This window comes from Mustela lutreola, chromosome 3, assembly GCF_030435805.1.
Source record: "Mustela lutreola isolate mMusLut2 chromosome 3, mMusLut2.pri, whole genome shotgun sequence".
NCBI classification, from domain to species: domain Eukaryota; kingdom Metazoa; phylum Chordata; class Mammalia; order Carnivora; family Mustelidae; genus Mustela; species Mustela lutreola.
In genome coordinates this window covers 19,419,893-19,443,673 of record NC_081292.1, presented here as the reverse complement: position 1 = coordinate 19,443,673, position 23,781 = coordinate 19,419,893, and the positions used below count along the sequence as shown (strand labels likewise).

Below are 23,781 nucleotides of genomic sequence, written 5' to 3'. Positions count from 1 at the left end.
GTACTTACTCAGTTATGATTGTGAAAGAACAGAAAATGATTTTCAGGGGCGCCTGGGTGGCTCAGTGGGTTAAGCGGCTGCCTTCAGCTCAGGTATGATCCTAGGGTCCTGGGATCGAGTCCTGCGCCCAGCTCTCTGCTCAGCGGGAAGTCTGCTTCTCCCTCTGCCTGCCACTCCCCCACTTACACTCTCTCTCTGTCAAATAAATAAATAAAATCTTAAAAAGAGAGAGAGAGAAGAAGAAAAGAAAATGATTTTCAGAGTGGATCCAGCCTTCTCTGAGCTCCCCAGGAGTCATCATTGCCATTAAAAGAAATCATGAGTAACATTTAGAAATGAATGCCGGAAATTGGGCATTCTGGGGACTTCCTGCTATCTCAGTGCCACTTCAAACTCTTGCCTGCATTTGTGGCAGCTCCGAAAATAGTCTGGAACCCTGGATGAAGCTTCTGGGCTCCTGGAAACATACCTCTTCATCCACAGGCAGAACTACCTAGAATTTTATAATCCCTAAATTCATACCTATATTTTTATTTTTTTTAACTAGGCTCCACACCCAGTGTGGGGCTTGAACTCACCACCCTAGGATTAAGAGTCTCATGTTCTCCTGACTAAGCTAGCCAGCCCCAGCACCATACCTATATTCTTAGGCCACTGCCAGGAAGGGCTTCTTGTTGTGTGGTAGTAAGTTGTATGGGACCAAAAGCTTATGTCTTTTTGTCATTTTGTAATTGGCTAGCTGTTCTGGAGAATCATGTTGATAAAAGAATATTCTAGTTTTTAAAAAGCAAATATGCTCCCCTCCACACCTGTCCAAAAGATCAATTTTGACATACACACACAATTACATGCACTAATACTTTTCCATTAAAGGGTTGATCTCAAGAGACTTTTATTCTCATTTTTGAACATATGAAAATGTGATTTTCCGTTATTTAAAAAAAAATCAGTGGATGTATTAACTCTTTAGAAAAAGGTACAGACCTAAAAAAGTATAATTCGTCCTGAAGGCCATGCCTATTAAGCATTTTCGAAGCAAATCGTCTACGATAGCTGTTTTTAAAAATTTCACATCTGTATGTTTTGTTTTATGATAGACACAAAAAAGCAAGAAGCCACTGTGGGTGGAGGAACAACCAGGCATTGCTTCTATGGACTTCAGCCTGATTCAGAATATAAAATCAGTGTTTACACAAAGCTTCAGGAGATCGAGGGACCCAGTGTCAGCATAATGGAAAAAACACGTAAGTCAAGTGTGTCCTCTCCTGCTCCCTGTCTCCATAGACAAATAGTATTTTAGGCATCCTGTTTTGGTTCAAAACCTTTATTCCATTTAGAAAAATGTTAGCTTTTGCTGCCCAGGGATATCTGTAATACAAGTTTTCTTCCTCTTCTCCGGTCCCATAATTCACTGCATATGGCCCACTGATGTCATCTGGATGGGTTTTTTCCACCCTCCATATGTTTCACAAAGGACTGTAAGGCCATATGATAGCAAAGGGCTTGAAACAATGACCTTTTTTGTGATCTATATCCATAAGGAACGTTTGTGGTATGCAGAGTGTGAAATGAAGTTTAAGGACCGGGTCTTGACATTCAAACAATGGCATATTACCACAGCTATGAGGCGGGAATGGAGCCAAGATGTTCCAAATGGCTGACCCTCGAGTTATTCCCTACTTAAGAGGCTCTTGCACTTTTTCCAAGTTGGCTACAGATCTGATGTACTGAAGGGAAAGGCAAAGTATAAAATTAAAACAAAGCACTTTTTACATGTTCTAAAGACCAAGGAGAGTGTGAACTTCTTGGAATGGATTTTAATCAGAGATTCCTGACGTAAAGGCCACTAACAGGAAAATGGTTTTGATTGTAGTGAATTCTGGGGAAACTTGTGTGCTTGACTCAGTATCTGGAACTTAGAAGTCCCTGAGGATTTGTATCTGAATAGGTGGTGGGTGATGGGTTTTCCTGGTGGCCCCTCTGTCATATATCTGACATTTGGAAAGTTCTGTCTATGTAAAGGTCTTTCAGTTGGTCTGGCACAGGCAGCAGGAAATCATCAGCAATGTGTGACCTTCAAAAACAGACAGTGAAAGCATAATAAATGGCATCATGCAATTTTTTTTTGAAATGAAGATTTATTTCCTAACACTAAAATATTTCACATTTTATATTGCATGTAGTTTTGAGAGATAATCTATATATCGTAAAATTTACCTATTTTAAATGTACAACTCAATGATTTTTAGTATATTTAAAGAGTTGTATAGTCATTATCACAACCCAAAGAGTTCATTCATACTCATTTACACTCCTCTGTCCCAGGCTATTTACTTTCTTTTCTTATCCATTTACCTTCTCTGGACATTCCAAAGATACATCTGCCCTCTTTCACTTAGCATGTGTTTTTGAGGTTAATCATGTTGTGGGATGTGTCCATTGTATGTTTCTTTTTATGGCTGATTAGAATTCTGTTTTGTAGATAGAGGATCACATTATTTTGAAGTTACTAGGGGCCTGGTAATGCACAAGATTTCAAGTCAAACAACTTGATTGGGACCCTTTCTAATATCGTGGCCTCGAGCAGTTCCACATCTCTGAGCTGCTTTTTGCTCAGCAATAGAAATTAACTACTTGCTCTCTTATCCTGTGTGGTGGTGGTAAAGATCCAGGACAACCTGCTGAGGAACTTTTCTACCTGTATCTTACTGAGCAAGTATTCGATATCACCATGGCTATCTCCCTAGAAGTCACAAACTGATGGCCATGGGTTCGATATCACCGTGAAAAAGGTTTTCTCTGAAAGTCAGAAAGAGTTGACAACCCAGGACACACATATTGTGGTGCCAATCTGCTGAGACCAACTGCTGTCTCTTTTACACATTATATGTGCTCTCAAGTTTGCTTCTCCTTAATGTTTATTTTTGTTATTTGCCTGACCTTTAAAAATATATGAGTTTATGATCCCTGGCCTACTTCAGCATCCCTTAACCTTAGCTCCACAAGTCTTAACTACCCATCCCGGGTTAATTGGGTTAGCTCCGTTTGATGTGCTTCCCTTACGTTGGGAATATCTGTCTTCTGGTAGCTTCTACCCACTGGCTCTAGTTCAACCTTCTGAATCAATGCAGATCAAGACTGCTCCCTCTCCTGTGGGACAGCGCCTTACACACTGACGACAGGAACCATCTATATGCCACACAGAGGATATAAGCATATGTCACCAGTTCACTGTGGTTCTTCCTACCCAAAAGAGTCTTTGGTCAGAAGTTCTGCCCAAACACATTGATCTGTCTGCCATTGCTTCTCACTGATTTGGTTCCTAGGACTTAGAACTTAGGATATGCTTCAGTTTCCCACAATAAAGAAGATGGACCCATTATAAAGATGACCCACTACTTCCACAGATTTTAAGATAAATACATCTGGCTTTAGAAGCATTTTATGGTGCTTTCAAGAAAGTTTTACAGTCCTAGTTTTGGTATTAAGATTTCTCACTTTTTATTATACTTTTTATCTTCAAAAATTGCCTTTAAAAAATAAAAGTGATAGATATCCATAATAATGGAACAGAAGGGAAAAAGTATTTAGTTGACTTCCCTCTTTCCCTGGTATTCCTTTCCACAAGTACCCATTTGTAACAGCTTTGTCTCCTTCCAGAATTCTCCCTAATCTATCTATCTATTTAATCTGTATCTATATAGAGATATAGAGATATGTTGATATATATCAGATACATGTATATCTGATAGATTTCTCGACATTTCACAAATAGGATCATAGGATGGTGTTCTGTGACTTGCTTCATTTCACATACTAATTAATCTCAAACATTTTTCCATATTGGTAATATATAGTTAGCTCATTTTTTAAAATGTCAAATTATTTTACTCAAAGAATTGTATTTTATTGCCTCTTAGAATTGGAAGAGGCCTTAAAATTAAAATTCATATCTCTCAACCTTTCTGCCAGTGAAGGAATCCCTTTTATTACATTCCTGACCAAGCAATCAGTCTGCCTGAACTCAGATCTTTCCAGCCAATTGGTGCTCACCTGTCTCAGAGTGAACGGCTATAATTGGTTGAGAGTTTTCCCTCATGTTAATCTGGGAAATAAAAAGAGTTTTCTCAGTTTTTCTTACCTTTTTAGAGCCAAATAAGAACAAGAAAAGAATATAGTAACATTTAAGATGCTTACCTAGTGACGCCATAATTTCCTTGCTCTGTGCCACATGAACTGCTGTGAAAGTCACAGCTCTCATGTACCTACCCCCTGTTCCTTTAGCCAATCACTCTTTGCGTATTACATGAACTTCTCAACCCTCATCAACTAGGTTGAACTGATCTGGACACACGGTAGCCTCCCAATGTCTTGCTGTTTGGTCCTTAAAACTGGAAGTTTTCCAAATAGAGTCTGAGCAGAAGAGAGGGCAAATCAGATTCCCCTGGGGACCACATCCTGGGGATTTAGGGTGAGAAGGGGGAAAGTGCTATTGAACAAGGATTGATGGTCAGTCCTTAGGCAGAATAGAAACGAAGTTTATTGTATGTGTGAAAGCAGCCAGAGACTAATCTGAAATGGGTTGGCAAGTCATGCCTTAAATCACTATCAGAACCACTTTGTAGTTGACAGTTTGATTACATTGACTCCTGCTGGGTAAACTGAATTGTGGCAAAATGGCATTTCAAGCTTTCAGTCTGAGTTTTAGGGGAAAGATGGAGCCAGTTTTCACAGGCCGTGGCTAATGTATAGTAGTCACTAACTTCCCTAAATTCTCCAAGAAGACAATGGTCAAACTCATTGACTTTCCTGAAGAAAGAATTATTACTCCATGACCTCCCTCTCTTCACCACAGACATGATGGCTAATCCATGTTCCTTTTCCCTCTACAGAGTCACCTCCTACTCAGCCACCTACTTTTCCTCCAACCATTCCACCAGCAAAAGAAGGTAAAAGGATAATACGATAATGCTCTGATTTTTAGGTTCAGGTTTTCTGTTGCTTTTGTTTATTAAACAAACATTAAGAAGTAGAAAAGGGTATTAGGAAGAAAATTAGGAACACAATTTCTATCTCAGAGGTAATCCCTTCATGCCTTTTGATGTATTTTTTTCTTTGATTTATTACAGAAATTTTTCTTTTGAGTATATTTTCACATAGACTTGGCTCTCATTTCAAAGTTGAAATCTAATCTTGATTTCATTTTTCTTCAGTAACAGAGGACCACATTTTCTCTAATAAGCTTAGAGTTAGCAGATCTTGTGATCCCTTTCAGCTCTAAATTCAAACCATAAATTTGTAAAATTTTATAAATCTCAGAACTTAGAAGAACAACCTTACCAGATCTTTATTGTCCCTGGAGTATTACCTCACCTGGAGATGGTTTAGTCTATATTATAAATAGCTTTAAGGGGATGAAGTTGCACTTAATAAAACAAAAACCAAGTGAATTTTTTTTTTCCTAGAGAAAAGAAAAAGGCACATTATCTCATAGAATATTTATGTGCAACTGGCCTAAGATTGAAAGATTCAGATTATTGAAGAGTAAATTGTTTATTTCATCATAAAACAGTCAACCACAAAGATCCACACTACAAAGGAGAAGATAGGCATAGATAATCTGAAATAGCACAGGGTACCAACAAAGGACTACTGAAAAGTGCTTTCGGTGGAGTGGCCTTTTGTTGGTGTATTTTTTGCTTGCTATTTTGGTATCAGTAATAACTATTGATAATAGTCTCCCTGAGCTAGCATTAGCATACATTTTTTGACAAGTACCAATGGGCGGCAGAAAAGCATAGACAGATTTTAGAGCAAGGCTGGAATGAAGCCAGGAGATTAATCTGCTTCCTTTATGTCCTGTGCCTTCCTTCTGAATTTGAATTTCTCTGAAGTCACTGTCTCAATAAGCAGAGTACCTACTACCTAGAGTAGTAGCTTGGACTTTCTTCTAATAAGTGGGTACGAGAGAGTGTTTTTTGCTACTTATGTCTCTAAATCACTTTGGTTCCTCATTTTTCTATTTTTCATTTTCTATTTCTATTTCTATTCTATATCACTTTGGTTCCTCATTTTTCTATTCTTTAATTTTCTATTTTGAGGGGCTGAGATTGGTGGATTTTTTCCCTCCATAATTCCACATGTTTGATAAAAACTTCTCAGTCATGAAGTGTAGCTCTCCCTTGGCTACAGGAAAGAAATGATTGTCAGGAAGTATAATGAGCAAGAACTTAGAATGTGATATATACCTTTCCTTTGGGAAAGAACTGTAGTTACCAGAAGGAAACCATCATATGCTTTGTTGGTTGTAATAACTACTATGTTTTCCTCTTATCTCTAATTCAAATGTCATTCCTGTTCTTCAGTATGCAGAGCTGCCAAGGCAGATCTGGTATTTATGGTGGATGGATCCTGGAGTATTGGAGATGAGAATTTCAATAAGATCATTAACTTTCTGTACAGCACTGTTGGAGCCCTGAACAAGATCGGTGCAGATGGAACTCAAGTAAGGCTAATTGAACAATCTCTAATTCATTCTGTGCATTAAAAAGTTATCCGAAGCTATTGTTATGGCTGCTTGTCAGTTGATACGGGTCATATATCAGTGATCAGTTCTGACCCTAAATGGGAGGATAGACCAGTCTGGGTTTGGAAGCAGCTTACTGATGCCTGATAGAGTTTGAGAAGATGCTGTTCCTTAAAAAGCTATTGAGTTCAGGGACGCCTGGGTGGCTCAATTGGTTAAGCAGCTGCCTTTGCCTCAGGTCATGATCCCAGGGTCCTGGGATCGAGTCCCACATTGGGCTCCTTGCTCGGCAGGGAGCCTGCTTCTCCCTCCCCCTGCCATTCTGTCTGCCTGTGCTTGCTCTCCCTCCCTCTCTCTCTCTGACAAATAAAAAAACAAACAAACAAACCAAAAAAAAGCTATTGTGTTCAGCAAACTAAGAAAGGTTAGAATGGCCACATCAGCGGATGTTTCTTTTTTCTTTTTCTTTTTTTAATTTGACAGAGGGAGAGAGATCACAAGCAGGCAGAGCAGCAGGCAGAGAGAGAAGGGGGAAGCAAGCTCCCCACTGAGCAGAGAGCCCGATGTGGGGCTTGATCCCAGGACCCTGAAATCATGACCTGGGCTGAAGGCAGAGGCTTTAACCCACTGAGCCACCAAGGCACCCCAGTAGATGTTTCTTTTAGAGTAGCTCGTTTAAGAATAAATCCAATATTTTCTCTGTCCTCAAGGACAATAAAATCTTAAAAGAGAAAGGTTATAGCCATAAATTCCTATAGATCAAGAAACACATAAAATATAAGCCTAATTTATCCTCAGCCAAATAAAATTTATTGAGGATTTATTCTCAGTAAGTACTCTATCTGGTCAGGTAGAATACTGTCATAATGCTTATGACAATGTCCGCAGTTTCAGAGTGCTCAGAATCTGAAAGTCAGGATGAGAAACAGATGGAAAAATAGACAACAAATAAATTCACAAGGTAGGGATGCAAGCTATGAAAACAGTTATGTGATTTTAAATTCACTGAAGGTTATTTTAAATTGGGGGGGGGGGGTATTTTAAGTTGTGTGGTCCACAAAGACCTCTTTGAGAAGGTGGCCTTTGAACTGAGATGTGAATGATGTAGAGAATGCTTAGAGTAGAATTTCCAGAAAAGGAAGATGGTAAGTGCAAAGGACCCAAGATGAAAATGAGTTTTGAGGCTTTAGATGCTAAAACTTGTGGCTAGAACACAGTGGATGAGCATGGCAAGGGAGGAGAGTAGGAAACAGCTGGAAGGAAAAGAGAAAACCAGCTCATCTTGACCTTCATGAACCACTGAAGGAGCTGATGTTACCGTAAATGCAGTGGGAAGCCACTGGAAAGTTTTGGTGTTTTTTTAAGATTTATGTATTTACTTGAGAGAGAGAGGATGCATGCCAGGAGTGGGGGGCGGGGAAGACTCCTGGCAGAGCACAGAGTGCATGCGGGGCTCCATCCCACAACCCTGAGATCACGACCTGAGTCAAAACCAAGAGTCGGACGCTCGACCAACTGAGCCACCCAGGCGCCCCTGCCACTGGAAAGTTTTAAGGAGAGAAGATCTGATTTGCTTTCTTAAAAAGGTCATTCTGACTGCTTTGTGGAGCATGAAGAGTAACCCGGGTAAGAGTGGACACAGAGAGACCATAGTCCAATGCAAGATGAGCTGGAGGCCTGGACATGGGTGGTAGCAAAAAGATGCATGGGTAGGAACAGATTCAGAATGTATCATGGAAGAATGGCTGAGAAAATTTGGTTATGAAGGAAACCGTAAGAAAAAAATAGAGTAGGTGCTGAGGCATTTCGGGGAAGGAGGAATTTTTTTGTATAGAGGGGTCAGATGTGGTTCCCTTAGAGATGGTGATATCGGCAGCAGTGGCCCTTGAAAGCTGGTAGCAGCTGAAGGCTCACACAGTCAAAGAAAGTACTTTGAAGATGCTGTATTTATTCCCGCCCATGAAAACCAACCAAACAAACAAAAAAATCCAGTAAGTCAAAGATGGCCCCCAAATTCCACTGGAAGAAAAGCAAACTATAGGAAATGAAGCCAAGAAGGCTTGTAGTGTAGTAGTTGAAACGTAGATTTTGGAGGTGCCTGGGTGGCTCAGTCAGTTGGGTGTCCGACTCTTGATTTTGGCTGAAGTCATGATCTCAGGGTCTTGAGGTGGAGCCCTGCACCGGCTCTGTGCTCAGCGGGGAGTCTCCTTAAGACACTCACCCTCCCTCTGCCCCTCCACTTACTCTCTAAATAAATAAATAAATAGATAGATAAAATCTTAAAAAAAAAAAAAAGAACACGGATTTTGAAGTAGCATTTACTTGGCTTCAACTGTGGGTTCCGCCAAAGGTCACTCTTGGGATTTTGTGCAAGGCACGTGACTTTGAGTGCCTCTGTCTTCTCCTGTGTAAAACAGTGAAACAGTAGTAATTAGTTCACAGGTTTGTTTCATGAGGACGTCCTTGGAAAGAATCCCCCTCCCGTTCTCTTTGTCAAATTACAGGACTGCTTTTTTTTTTGCCTCCCACCTGTCAAACAAGGTAGCAAAAGGCCTACATACTTTGGAAAGAGATTGTTATGAGACTGAGAGAAATTATTTAAAAATAACCTGCTTCCTGAAAAATACTTAGAGAACAAAAGATCTATTTAATGTGTGGTCAGATTTGCTCTGCAACCTCTGTGAAATTTTAAACCAAGGAAAGTGTGGTTTGGATTAAAAAAGAAATTAAAATTGTAGGTCTAATCATGCCATTGTGTGGGCTCGCTGGAGGAAGTCTGTACATATGTGAACACTAACACATTGTCTCTCCCCAGGTTGCGATGGTTCAGTTCACTGACGACCCCAGAACAGAATTTAAACTCAATGCCTACAATACCAAAGAGACCCTTCTTGATGCAATTAAACGTATTTCATACAAAGGAGGAAATACAAAAACAGGTGAGAACAACAAAAACAACAAAAGCAAAGACTCAAAGTAAGTCCTCATTAGTAATTACTGAAATGACTTTTTGGAGGCATAAGAATATAGATTTTTTGAAAAGATGTTTCACTGATCCCAGAACTTCTGCCTGCCTTTCCCCAGTGAAATCAAAGGAGGAATGAAATTGAACAGTTGCCTTCCTCTGTTTCAGGAAAAGCAATCAAGCATGTCCGAGATAGTTTGTTCACTGCAGAATCAGGAACCAGAAGAGGCATCCCCAAGGTCATCGTGGTTATAACTGATGGAAGGTCACAAGATGACGTGAACAAAATCTCTGGGGAGATGCAATCAAATGGTAAGTTTCACACTGATGCCATCAAATGGTGAGCCACGGATAGTAACGTTACCATTGCTTTCGGAATACAAATGTATCGGCCACATCAGAATGACTTAAATGTTTCTAAGTCTTTCTTAATAGTTAATCAAAATCTTTCTTAATATTAACTAGAAAATGTGATTTTTAAAAAAATTTCTGAGTTACAAATCTAATATTTGGCTATGTTTTCTTTTTTTTATTAAATTTTTTAGTTTTTTACCAAACGGAGGGTTGCTGGGGGAGGGGGGTTGGGAGAAGGGGGGTGGGGTTATGGACATTGGGGAGGGTATGTGCTATGGTGAGTGCTGTGAAGTGTGTAAACTTGGTGATTCACAGACCTGTACCCCTGGGGATAAAAAATATATTATATATTTATAAAAAATTAAAAATTAAAAAAAAATTTTAGTTTTTAAATTTATTTTCAGTGTAACAGAATTCATTATTTATGCACCACACCTAGTGCTCCATGCAATATGTGCCCTCCATATTACCCACCACCAGGCTGTATTTTCTCCAATATTTTTGTTACATACAGAAGGCCCTATATAGGAAATTATAATAATTAAGACCAATACTGTGAAAAGGACAATCCTGGACGTCCAGGGAGGGAACCAATCACAGAAACTCCTCAGCCTCCTCATCCGTAGCATGGAGATTCTCATAGAATTATCACAAAGACTATATTTTTTAAGACATGCCTGGTAAACAGTAATTGAACATTTATTTGCCAAGCGTGGCACCATGACCCACCTCAGCCTGCTAGTCTATTAATATTTCAGGTTTTACATGTCAAAAAAAAAAAAAAAAAAAACCCTGAGACCTGAGATAAAGTTTCTCTGTCTCAATTACACTTTATCCCCTAAACCTTAAATGATTATTAGCATATATAGATATATAGCATAAAGATGATCCTCCGATAACAACTATTTCATCTTAAGCAGTCATTGGGGACATTGGCCACCTTGGGTTTTGTTTAAAATGGAAAATTGCTTAGGGGAGGATGGAATAGTTATTACATGGGGCATGTGCCCGTGCAGAGTTCTGATGGACTGTGAAAAATGAATTCTCCACCCCCCACCAGGTCTCCTTCATAAACACATTTTAAACACCGGGAGGCGGCTTACATTGCATGATTTTGTATTTTGCGCAGTTTAAAATAATCAGCCCCGTCTTCCCCTCCTGCCGCAGGCTACAGCATCTTCGCCGTTGGAGTGGCCGATGCAGATTACTCAGAGCTGGTGAGCATCGGCAGCAAGCCCAGCTCACGGCACGTCTTCTTTGTGGATGACTTTGACGCCTTTAAGAAAATTGAAGACGAGTTGATTACTTTTGTCTGCGAAACCGCATCAGCAAGTTAGTTCTTTGGAATTTGTACTTAACTCGAGTTGCTCAATGGCTGAAATAGTTCATACCAGTTAAATAATGAGTCCCATCTTGATCTGAGAAAAGAATATGGACTCGCAGGCTGTTTATTACACAGACATTAAGTTTTGTGGTTTTGAACATTTGGAAATAAGCCTCCACTCTCCCCCGTTTAGGGTTTTCAGTGGATCAAACTTTCCCTCAAGAGAGGAGAGTCTAGGTCTAAAAGCAACTCTGCCTAAACAGCTGTAGCCAATGGTTTTCAAAATGTAGCAACACTGCTCATTGGGGTCATCCATTAGAATGTGACTTCTCAGGGCGCCTGGGTGGCTCAGTGGGTTAAGCCTCTACCTTTGGCTCAGGTCATGATCTCAGGGTCCTGGGATCGAGTTCCACATCAGGCTCTCTTTTCAGCAGGGAACCTGCTTCCCCTTCTCTTTCTGCCTGCCTCTCTGCCTACTTGTGATCTCTATCAAATAAATAAATAAACTCTTTTAGAATTCGACTTCTCCCAATGCATGCTCTTAAGAGACCGCTGTAGATTTTAATAGACCCAAGAGAGGAGAAGGGAGCTGTGCCCTTTCAGTGGAAGCAGGCCGAGGGAGAGCATTTCAATCTTTAGGAATCTGTCCAAACAGAAAACCATAGCCACATATGGTTTGGATTCCCTTCACAGCTGACTTCCTCAAAGATTATGTTAGCTTCCTGTTCTTTGGATGGGGAAAGAATATGTTTGGGAAATATCTAAATTAGGGTTTTATATTGTGTGTTTTGTTTCCTAGCCTGCCCGCTGGTATACAAAGATGGCGTTGATATAGCAGGTATGCAATTATCACTTTTTTTAACCAAATACGTTTGGGAACTACAAAACAGGGCCAGATTTTTTTTTTACCTTTAAAAAACTAATATTGAAATTTAAAATCCTAAAATGTCTGTTTCTCTCTCTCTCTCTCTCACTTTAGGATTTAAGATGATGGAAATGTTTGGTTTGGTTGAAAAGGATTTTTCATCTGTGGAAGGGGTTTCCATGGAGCCTGGTACCTTCAATGTGTATCCGTGTTACCGAATTCATAAAGATGCTCTGGTTTCCCAGCCAACCAAGTATGTTTCCCTTGCAAGACAGTAAAGCCAATCCTTGGTTATTGTATCTCAAAGCGAAAATGATATCAACTTGAAATACACTGTTATAGTTCCCGGGAGGATTTTCCATGATGATAAGAGCGAACGATTAGATGTCTTTGTTTAAAAACATCAGAGTCACCCATGATGCCAGCTGAACTTTAGTCTAAGAAAATATATAAAGATAATTGATCTTTACCAGCACTACCATATACCAGGCATTGTTCTAAGCCCTTATGCACCTTAATTCACTCAAAGCTCCAAACAGCTCTGTGCCTTAAATTTACTTATTCTCTCAGTTCTAGAAATAATGAAACCGAAGCACGAAGTTAAATGACTTGAGTGAGATCACATGGTTTGTTTAGTGAAAATGCTGGGATTGACATCTGGCAATCAGGCCCCAGAGCCCACACCCTGAATCTTGTCATGCTAGTGCCTTTAATTCGGCTTATTTTTCGTTTTTGAGAAGTCACAACAGCAACTCCATTGTAGCAGAAGAGTAGTATCAGATGTGTGTACAAACCACATTATCTAATTGCTATAGAGCTCGTAGCGCACATAGGATTCCTGGACCCATTTACAGCAAATCCCTGGTTCAAGAGATCATCTCTCAAGATGTTCTCTGCTATTTTGCATTCCAATGTGAAACATTTTCAGTGTCCAGATGTTGACGTAGTGTGCACCTGTGCACGGACCAATGGGAGAGATCATATTCGAGTATTAAATTCACCTATCCAAAAATGTTTATGCAAGTTGCTTTGCTAGCTTCTTTGAAAATATTAGTTATTAAATTCTAGCCTATTACAGTACTATCCAAATTATTGTATTGTGCTTCATTTGGGAGGAAAACATTTGAAATAAGTAGACCTCTATTAATAATGTAAAATATTTGCTGTTATAGGTGAAGCTTCATTTTCTAGAAAATTGTTGAAAATGCCTTTGACCTATAGAATATATGTGCTTTTAGATAAAGCCAACACCTGCTGTGAACTTTGAGCAGGTTTTCTTTTTCCACAGTCTAGGGATGAATATTAAAATGGATATTTGAAAAACCTTCTATGGAGTCCTAGCCAAAAATGAGAATTGCCAAAGGGAAAATCCTCTCTTACCCCCGCCCCCCCGAAATGAATGGCTGGTCCAGTGCACAACGCCATCCACCTTGCAAAACCCATTCACTGGCTCCCAGCCCTCATCTTAATCCACCCATCCCCAGCATTTGACACAGTTGCTCACTTCCTCCTCCTGGATTCACTCTCCTCCCCGGGCTTCTGGGGCACACACTCTTTTTAAGCTTCTGCCTACATTACTGGCTTAATGCAGCATTGAAAATAAAATGCTGCCTCCTCTTCTTGCCTCCACTTCTTCATGCTGGAGGGATTAGGCCTGGATCCTTAACATTCTTGTTTCCTTGTCTATACCTACTCCCTGGTGATCTTTTGAGTAGTGTTCACCATTGTCTATGCTAGAATTTAAGCGCTTCTACAAACATGCCAATGACTCCTAAATTTGTATTTCTAATCCAGACCCATTTCCCCATAGCTAGACTAGCATATCTCATTGTGTGTTAGACATCTTGCTTGGATATCTAAAGAGGCATTCCAAACTGTGCATGTTCAAGAGTATGCTGACCTGTGCTTCCCAACCAGCTTCATGTACAACCTTTTCCATCTTACTGACAACTACATCCAACTAGTTTCTCAGGCAAAAAAATTTGACTATTGCTGTCATGTCCCACATCTACTTTCCCAAGGAATCCTGTTGTCTAAGCCTTCTCACCGTCCCCCCGGCTTTCACCCACCATGGGGCACTGTCATCTCTTCCCAAGCTCATTGCCCCAGGCTTCTAATGGGTCTTCCTGCTCAGACCTTTGCCTTTCCAGAGTCTATTCTCCAAATAGAAGTCAGAGTGATTCGTTGAACATGTTAATGATGTCACTCCAAAATCCGACAATGATTCCCCATTCCCCTTGCATTAAAAGTCAAAACTCTTGAATGGACCATAGGCTCTACATTATTGGCACCTATCATCTCTTTGACTTTACCTCTTATCTCCTTCAGTCCATTCTCCAGACATACTAGGAGTATGTCTTTGGTGTCTTTGTACTAGCTGGATGTCTTTGTCTTTTCTGAGGTTTCCTTTAAATGTAACCTTCCCAATAAACCTTTGCTCAGGTGGAACCCTCTCAATGAGCTTCTAATTGAAACCAGTGATGATGACTTCAATTAATACTGCAAAATAGTACATTCTAACATTCCCAGTCCCCATTGAACTGCTCTATTTTTCTTGCTTTCTTTTTTTAATGGCATGTTTACCCTCTTATACACTGTATAATTCATCCTCCTAGAATTTAAGTGCTTCTACAAGAATAGGAGCATTGTTGGTTTTATTCGCAGATGTATTTATTATAATGTCTGGCATGTAGTAGGCACATAATAAATATTTGTTGAATGAGTAGATGAACTAATGCATAAATAAACAAAATGAATGAAATATTTTTAATCTATGCAAATCAAAATTTCATTTTCAAATTCATGCTGAATTCCCATAGTCCCAAATTTATCCACTTACTAACAATTATGGAGCTCCTATGTATGAAAAGGGCTATGTTTGTTGCTTTGGGGGAAAATTTAGAAGTTTGTAAGTGATCCGCTTAATTGTTAAACAGAGATAAGATGGTATAACAGGCTCAGTTCCTCCAAGGCAGATTCAGAGGTGGAGATGAGTGTTGGAGGAAGCTGCTGTGGGTGTGCTCTCCTGGAACAGAAGGAGGCGAGATGAGACGAAGGAGAAAAGTCAAGCCATGAAACAATCTCACTGAAAGTCTAGGTGGTCCACATACAGGAGCTCTGAAAATGAAGCTGCCTCCATTGGAATGAGAGGCTCTGGTCTTCATATACCCTTAAAGACCAGTCCTTGAAAACAGGTGCCATAAAATAAGTTGACATGACCTAGGGAGAGCCCTTCCTTCTGCAGAGCAGTGTCCGATGGGAGTTGGTATTTGAGAGCTGTCTACAGACATCACTCCCAGCAGCAGGAGTAATATATTCTCAACTCTTAAAGATAGATCTAGATGGCCCATCCCAGCACAAAGCACAGACAGAAATGCAACTAACTACAACCTATAGTAGAAAGTGACAATGTCAAGTTTTATAGAAAGACTTCAGATAAACACTATTTGTAATACCAAAACTTTTGAAATAACTTGAATGTTTGAGAAGAAGTGAATGGTTAGACAAATTATGCAATAGCCAAACAAGAAAAGATTGAGCAAACATTAAATATCATACTTTTAAAAATACTTAAGGAAATGGTGCTAAGAAAAGAAAAGGGGAAACATTATATAAATGGGAGAAATACTTACAGACATTCTTTAAAAACTGGAGGGAAATGTAGTGCATCAAAACAGTGGTCATCTCTGGATAAATTTAATAGTCTTCTGTTATTTTTTTCCATTTTTCAAATCTTTATAATTAAAGTGTATTTGCTTTTATAATCAGATCAAAAACTTTTTTTGAAAGGGATGCAATGAAGTGTTACTTTCTTTACATTTTTCAGATATTTGCATCCAGAAGGATTGCCCTCTGACTACACAGTGAGTTTTCTGTTCCGGATTCTTCCTGACACTCCAGAGGAGCCATTTGCTCTTTGGGAGATTTTAAATAAAAATTCTGACCCATTGGTTGGAGTCATTTTAGATAGTAAGTATATTCATTTATATGTTTCCACACATATGTATGAGTAATATGTAGGGCATGGCATCTTGCCTGTTTTGTGTACACTAGACCGTTGAACAACATGGGTGTGACATGCATGAGTCCACTTCTACAAGGATTGTTGTTGTTGTTGATAAATGTGGTTATTAGTAGTTAGGATTTGGGGCATTAGAAGTTACATGTAGATTTTCAGTATTTGGGGTGTTGGTGCCCTTAACCCTCACATTGTTCAAGGGTCAACTATATATTGTAGAATAGCTCATTTATCTTGAGCCATGAGTATATACTAGCAATAAATTATGTAATAGTTGTTTCATTCATCCATTCACTCGTTCTTTTAGACCATGTTGGTTGAGTTTCTACTACATGCCACTACTAGGCTCCGAGACTCAGCACTGGGCAAGGCAGAAGGAGACAATTACTGACATAGTAAAGATGGCAAGAAGAACAAAGTTGATGGTGGGAGGAGTCAGGAGGGTCACTGGGAGGGGAGGGACTAGAATCATTTTTTGCACATGGATATGATAAATGTAAGATTTTTCTTTTGGGGTCCTTGACCCAGTTCCAGTGTGTATGTTGGGGGGTGTAAGGAGGGCAGAAAATTTTACACATAATACCAGGCAGTTCTCAGATACCAGTGGGATACTGAGAATTCAATTCAATTCTAATACTGTCTACCCAGAGATAGCATCAGATCCCATAGATTAAGGGTTCAGTACCATAAGCCTGTGCGCCCCCCTCCCACCACCCTTTAGACTCCAGTTGCAAGCCTGACTGTTACCCATGTTTCTGACTGACTGGTTATAAATTTGAGGTTCAAAAAAAAAAATCAGTCAGTCAGAGGTTCCTACAAGCTGTTCCTTGGGCTCCATTAATTTGCTAGAATGGCTCACAAAATTTAGGAAACATTTCATTTGCTAAATTACTGCTTTATTATAAAAGGAAGTAATTCAGGAGAGCCACCTAGAAAAGATGCATAAGGCATCTTATGCATTTTATGTGAAGAGGCACAGAGGGCCATCTCTCTCCAGGCAAACCACCCTTCCTAATCTCCATGTATTCAGTACCCCAAAAGCTCTCTGAACCCCATTTTTGGTTTTTTTATTGAGGCTTTATTAAATAAGCATGAGTCATTCAGTTATTGGTCATTGGCAACTGAACTGAATCTCTAGCTACTCTCCACTCCCTAGAAGTAGGGGAAAGAATGGGGACTGAAAGTTCCAGCCCTCTAATCACAGGGTTGGTTCCCTTGGCAACCAGTCCTCCACACTTAGCTTGCCTAAGGGATTTCTAAAAGTTACCTTATCAACATAACAAAAAACATCTTTATAGCTCTTATCACAGAAAATATCAAGTGTTTTAGGAGCTGTGAGGGACCAACACCAAATATGTGTTTTTCATATGTATTTGAATAGCCAAATATATATTTCTCATAAATTATAATATCACAACATATATATATTTACCCATTATATTTGATATATAATATATATATAATATACATATATTCCTTATTCTAAACCTCTTATCACCTTTTTTGTTTAAGATTTCAATCAAGCTAGGAACCAAAATGCAGTGGTTATTGTTAGATGCTCACTCACATATTTGGATAAGGAATGTATTTAAGCTTACCTCCGACCAGTATTTGTAAAAGGACTTTTCAGTACATGGAAATGAATCAACAACTAAATATGATATTGTGAAAACATTTTGCATCCATCCTGAAACTAAGGGAAAGCTGTAGATTAAAAGGGTATAAATAATTAACTCCATATTCACATGGGACTTGAAAACAAAGAAATCTCTCAAGATGAGGAAGACTAGTTTATTCCCAGGGCACCTGGGTGGCTCAGTGGGTTAAGCGTCCAACTCTTGGTTTTGGCTTAGGTCAGGATCTCAGGGGGTGGGGCCCCACACCAGGCTCCATGCTCAGCAGGGAGTCTGCTTCTGTCTCTCCCTCTGCCCGCCCCACTCACACTCTCACACTCTCCTGTGCATGCTCTCTCTCTAAAATGAATAAATAAAATCTTAAAAATAAAAAATAAAAGGACTAGCCTATTCCCTTTGAAATCACAGTGAATAATTAAATTGTAACTTGGGACTTAATTAGTGAAAAAATATTCCTTTTTTTTCTTTTTTGTAATTTCTTGTCTTAAAGATTAGGAAGATTCATTCTACTTGTGGATTTAGTTTGTTCGTAATACGAGTCATATTAGGATATCATTTGGGGGGTGGTGTAAGTTGCATGTCTTGGAAAGTTGGCTGCTCCAGGGGTAAATAAAGCAAAGAGTTTGGTTTCTAGATCTTAAGATATGATTAGCTTTATTCTCCTTTTTTGTTCTGCTTCTACTCCCAGCTTTAGACAACCATGTCCTGGGAAGGTGTTGGGGATGGGAGTATAAGCAAGGAAACAGGGGAAGAATAGGCGTAGGGTCCTTACTTCACTAGCATCACCACATGGTTGAGTCAGTTAGTTGGCCAACTAAAAGCCTGGAGCAACCCAAGGACTAGAGATCATTTCCTTACTGAATCATCACTTTGCTCTAAACACAGCCTTAAATCAAAGGATGCACTATTCTGTCTTGAAGTTTATAAAAATTGTTTACCCATTATAACACTTTCTAAACTGTTTTTATTTTCCTTTGATTAGATGGTGGTAAAACCTTAACATATTTCAACTATGACTACAGTGGGGATTTTCAAACGGTTACTTTTGAAGGACCTGAAATCAGGAAAATTTTCCACGGTAGCTTTCACAAGGTGAGTAATCCCTTATATATGTATATTCCTTATTCTGTTTGCTATGTGCAAAGTAACAGAGGTGTTCATTCTTTATTCTATTTGCTGTGGGCCAAGCAACAGAGAAGTGTTAAATAAATCCCAAAGAGCTTTGGGTTTCATATTTCAGTGGGAGTAAGAATTCTCTGTGGGCTTCTTCCAAATTGGTAGTTCTAAGATGTGACCACAAAGTGTGCATTTTTACCAGGTTCCCCAAGAGATGTTGATGGAAGTGGTCCAGGTCTACACTTTAAGGAAAAGTGTAGTAGAGGATACTGCATTACAAGGAGGACAGTTGGTAATTTGCTACCTTATGTGTGATGCGGAATGGATTGCTGGTCTACCCTGTCACCAGTGCAGATGAAAGCACAATAAACCAAGTCATGTTAGTTTGTAGAAGACAGTTTGTGCTGATATATTTATACACATTTATATGTATATTTATTTATACATATTTATATGTATAAATTTATATATTTGTATATGTATATGTATACATACACATACATATATGTATACATATTTATACATATACATATATGTGTGTGTGTATATATATATATATACAGACAACCCATCACTACCATTTTAAAAGTAACTCGGAGGAGGAATTTTGTGAAACCTCACTGTAATTTTTATTTCTACCTGGTATTTGTGATAGAACTCTGTTCCTTGTGACTTCATATCTCTGAAACACTTAGTATTGGTCCTCACTAGAGTAGTCATGGTTCATTCCAACATAGACTTTCCTTTGTGTTTAGCAAATGATCCCACTGATCTCTGGGCTGTTAAGTAAAGCAAGCTCCAAGGCTGCAGGTAGAATAGAGCATTTGCAGGCCGTGCTGCACAAACCTTGCACTTGACCTTCCCTTCTGCATGTCGAGTGAAGGAAGGGATGTTGCAGAGCAATCTTCAACTGGGCTTCTGTCTCCTGACATAGAACATGGTCAAGTCCATCTAATTCACATAGGGTTGCTACTCTGGGGTGAATACCCTACCTGCATAAGAACAACTGTATACCAAGATTCCCAATCTTTGGGGCACAAGAAAAGTTGCATACAAAAATTTTGTTGTTGTTTAATAGGACTGGACAACCAGAAGTATAACGTCTTAAAACCACTAGGTACACTCAGAGATTTATTAGTTCATGGTTCAAAATAGTTCCATTAGCATCTCTTTGTGGCGATATTGTCATTCACTCACCAACTTCCTCTTGTCTTGAAACAATTCTTTCTTGGCTAAGCAGAGTCTATTGCAGAGTAGTCAAGAAAAATTATAAGGGAGAAGTGAGAGTCCATAAGTGTAAAAAACACATTGCCATCATAACATAAACTTGTGATTCTCATTCTGAAGAATCATTTATGAGTCTTAGGTGAATGTTAAGCTTAAAGATCTGAAAAGTAAGAGTCATTAAAAACCTGGTGTTAAATTTATAAAAACCTTCTAGTGTTTTAAAGTGATTTTTAAAAAGCCTTCCTCTACTCTTTTCAGTATTGTTGACAAAACCAAATAGCCAAACAAGCCGAAAAGAAAAGGTTTATCATGTAGTAAACTACTCCATTAATAGCTCTACTAATATTGATGCAAATTCGATGTATGGAGATCAGATTTGATTTACCGTTTTTCAATTGGCTTTAATTTCTACACTTTGGATATGAAGTGTGGCCCCAAGACCAAAAAGTTGATAATGATATAAACATATCCTTAAATGCAATTGAAGAAGCAAAATATTTTTGAAAAGGTTTCAATGTCTCCTGTTGTAAAGCAAAAGATATTGACAAGAAAAAAAAAAAAAAAAAAAAACCTGAATGATCTCCACACAGGTTAATTGTTCTTAAAGCATGAAGTTTATATACGAGGTTGTCTAACACCCAGTATGAAAATTCCTGTAATTTGTCATCATGAAAAGTATTCCAAGTTTCAGAAGCATACAAGAGTCAAATTAGATCCCTCTGAATGATTGTAAGAGAGATGTTAGTAGGAAGGAAATAATGTGGGAGATTTTCTCCAGCAGCCTTTTTCCACTTGAATAATGATTTAAGTCCTCTTCACAGAAAAAAGAATTCTTAGGAACTTCTACTGTTGACTTAAATTATTTTTATCATGATTTAACATAAATGAAACTTTAAGTAAAAATTGATATACATCCTTATGCTTTCAGTGCCTATGGAACTATGAAACAAAAATAAAGATTGAATAAAACCCATAAAGTTAATGGGGCACTAGGTGGCTCAGTTGGTTAAGGGTCTGACTCTTGGTTTCAGCTCAGGTCATGATCTTAGGGTCCTGAGATCCAGCCCCACGTCAGACTTCCCGCTCGGTGGGGAGTCTGCTACACCACTCCTTCCTCCTCTGCCACTCCTCCTGCTCATGCACTCTCTCTCTAAAATAAATAAATCTTTTAAAAAATTAAGTTAAAAATAACAGTATTTTAATATGAAAGATGACATTTCACTGATATTCGACCTCTGCTCACAAATACAAGTGCAGTACTAGCTGCTGTAACTCCCCTAACTGCTGGCTAGTACTTTTTTTTCTTTGAACTAGCCTACTTTCCCTATGTAGGTATTTGTAACTTTTTTTGCTTTCTCTTATTGTGAAATCGTTATTTGCCTATTAATTCCACTCTTTTAAGCTCACTAAAAAAGGGCTTCCATAAAAGAAATGTTCATGAGGCAAACACCATCATAAATTGAGACATATATATAAGCACTGAAATTTAATGGCATAACTTGCTTCCAATGTGGTTCATTTAGAATATACTTACCTTCAACTCTTAACTCTGGAATAATGCACATTTTTACAAATCCTCACAGAGACTATGTAGACTCCTGAATATATTATCTTAGACACACAGATTCTGGAAATTTCACATGGAGAACACTGCGCCACACGTTAAGCCAAAGAACTTCAGTTCTTTTGGTCCTGGAGTCACCAGAAGGCATTCCTCCTTCCCTTTCAGATTCTAAATCTCCTCTTTTCATTTTAAATTAAGTAAATATTATCAAAATGCGGCTTGCCAACACCTGGCAGCTAACTTTTGCTGGTAAATCCATTAGCGTTTTTTATTTTAATTTGTTTGTGTCCATCTTAATGTGCATTCAGAAGAGGCATAAGCAGGTGTGCCAATCCTCTCCTTTCTGGGTGTTGCTGCTTTAGATGAAGGCTAGATTGTGGGTCCTTTCAGAGTAATTGTAAAGAAAGTTTGAAGTAAATAAAAATAGGCGTACTACCCGACTGTGGGACAATCATGGTGGCGGTAAATGTAGAAACTCTCTCTTGTAGCAAAATGCATAGTGACAGATCTCCTTCTCTTGTCTGCTTTTTTGTGACGGGTCATGCAATCACATAAGGATGATTAATATTTCCTCCTACTTCCTATCTCCTAAAGCATCTTTACTTTTACCCAGATACACATCGTTGTCAGCAAGACTTTGGTCCAAGTGGTCATTGACTGCAAGCATGTGGCTGAGAAGGCAATAAATGCTTCAGCTAATATCACGTCGGATGGTGTTGAAGTCCTGGGGAGAATGGTCAGATCAAGGGGACCAAATGGAAACTCTGCACCAGTAAGTAGATAAATAAGTGGAGCTGTGTTGTCATTATAGAAAAAAAAGAGTTTTCCAAGGGACAAATTTGGTAAGAGAATGGATGCATAGATAGATGGGTGGATGATTGGATGATGGCTGGTTGGATGGATGGATGGATGGATGGTTGGCTGGCTGGATAAATAACAGCCTCCTTAAGTGAAATAAAATATACATTCAAAGTTCTTGGCTGTATACTTCTAATATATTACAGTGAGAACACTCTGAGAATTAGACTAGTTTGTTTTCTAAAGGCATTTAAAAATGCAAATAGTAAAATACTTATCAAACTGTTTATGGCATAAAAGGTCTGCTAACAGAGTCAAAACAATAAATCAGAACTCTAAGCAAATATAAATTCATGCAAAATATGTGACCATTATACATTAGTATACCCAGGAAATTTATGTAAGTTTCTCATTTGAGTTAGGTTTGGGTATTTTTAAACTAGATTTTTGTTATTGCTAATGTGAAGTGGACCCTTTAATCATAAGTTATTTAAGTAACAAATCATTCTAAGATAATACATTTTTCATTATATAACATAGAATTTAAGACAAGGAGACTTCCAAGTGGCAAAGGAATCACATTCTTTTCTCTCATTACCCACAAAAAAAGAATAGTGTACACAAGTTTTGTTTTAACACCATGTGTTCACAGCTAATTAGCAATGTTCTCTAATTTGAGTCATTCCATAATTAGAACCAATTAGCCCAGGGGGCATTTTATTCTTGTAAGCAATTCCAACTATTTTAATGAACATTTCTATGTAATAGAATCATCAGGTTAATTATGAGTCACTATTACTGTCTTGTGCTTTCTAGATCTGTAGCAGTAGCAAGCTATGTGGAACTAGAGAATGCCTTGATGGTTCTGAGTCTTTTTAAGCTGGAGATCACTTTGTACAAATGAAATATTCTAGTATGTCAAATAAATAAATATTAAATATAAATATTAAAACAGACCCATGCTAATGGAATGGGAGAGAGGACATGGAGCTGTAGGTTACCCCACCCTCCAAAGGTCCCTAAGAGAGCTTCAAGGAGCACAGTTCTAATTCCGCTAATCTAGCATGACCCATTCACTTTATATACCAGCAAACAGTCCCAGAGTGGGAAAGGGAAGTACTTTGAGACATTTCACTATTTAGTGGCATTTTTGTTTTTGGTAAAAATACAAGGAAATCCTTATACACAGGGGATCATTCATGCTTTCAGACCTTGATAGATAGGTGCTAATTAATTTAACACTTAGCTCTGATGTAGCTTTTATTTCTACTTACCTTTGGAGAACCATGAATTAGATGTTTGGAAAGAGAGGGTATGAAAGCTATGGAAGGCTGTCTTGTTTTCAGTTATGGTAAGGGATTTTTAAGAATGTTTACATTATAACACTTTC

The 23,781-nt window shown here is 38.6% G+C and overlaps 1 protein-coding gene across 2 annotated transcripts in view; it reads left to right on the top strand.

Moving 5' to 3' along the window:
* The window catches only part of COL14A1 (collagen type XIV alpha 1 chain), a 219,022-nt gene that overhangs the window by 117,551 nt on the left and 77,690 nt on the right, over positions 1-23,781 (top strand). For both annotated transcript variants that reach the window (XM_059165716.1, XM_059165717.1), the window contains exons 24-34: positions 1,098-1,244; positions 4,893-4,949; positions 6,366-6,505; positions 9,342-9,465; positions 9,660-9,803; positions 11,013-11,177; positions 11,969-12,007; positions 12,149-12,287; positions 15,861-16,003; positions 18,669-18,778; positions 22,207-22,365. In XM_059165716.1, the coding sequence (XP_059021699.1) occupies positions 1,098-1,244; positions 4,893-4,949; positions 6,366-6,505; positions 9,342-9,465; positions 9,660-9,803; positions 11,013-11,177; positions 11,969-12,007; positions 12,149-12,287; positions 15,861-16,003; positions 18,669-18,778; positions 22,207-22,365 (1,367 nt within the window). The remainder of the gene's footprint in view (positions 1-1,097; positions 1,245-4,892; positions 4,950-6,365; positions 6,506-9,341; positions 9,466-9,659; positions 9,804-11,012; positions 11,178-11,968; positions 12,008-12,148; positions 12,288-15,860; positions 16,004-18,668; positions 18,779-22,206; positions 22,366-23,781) is intronic.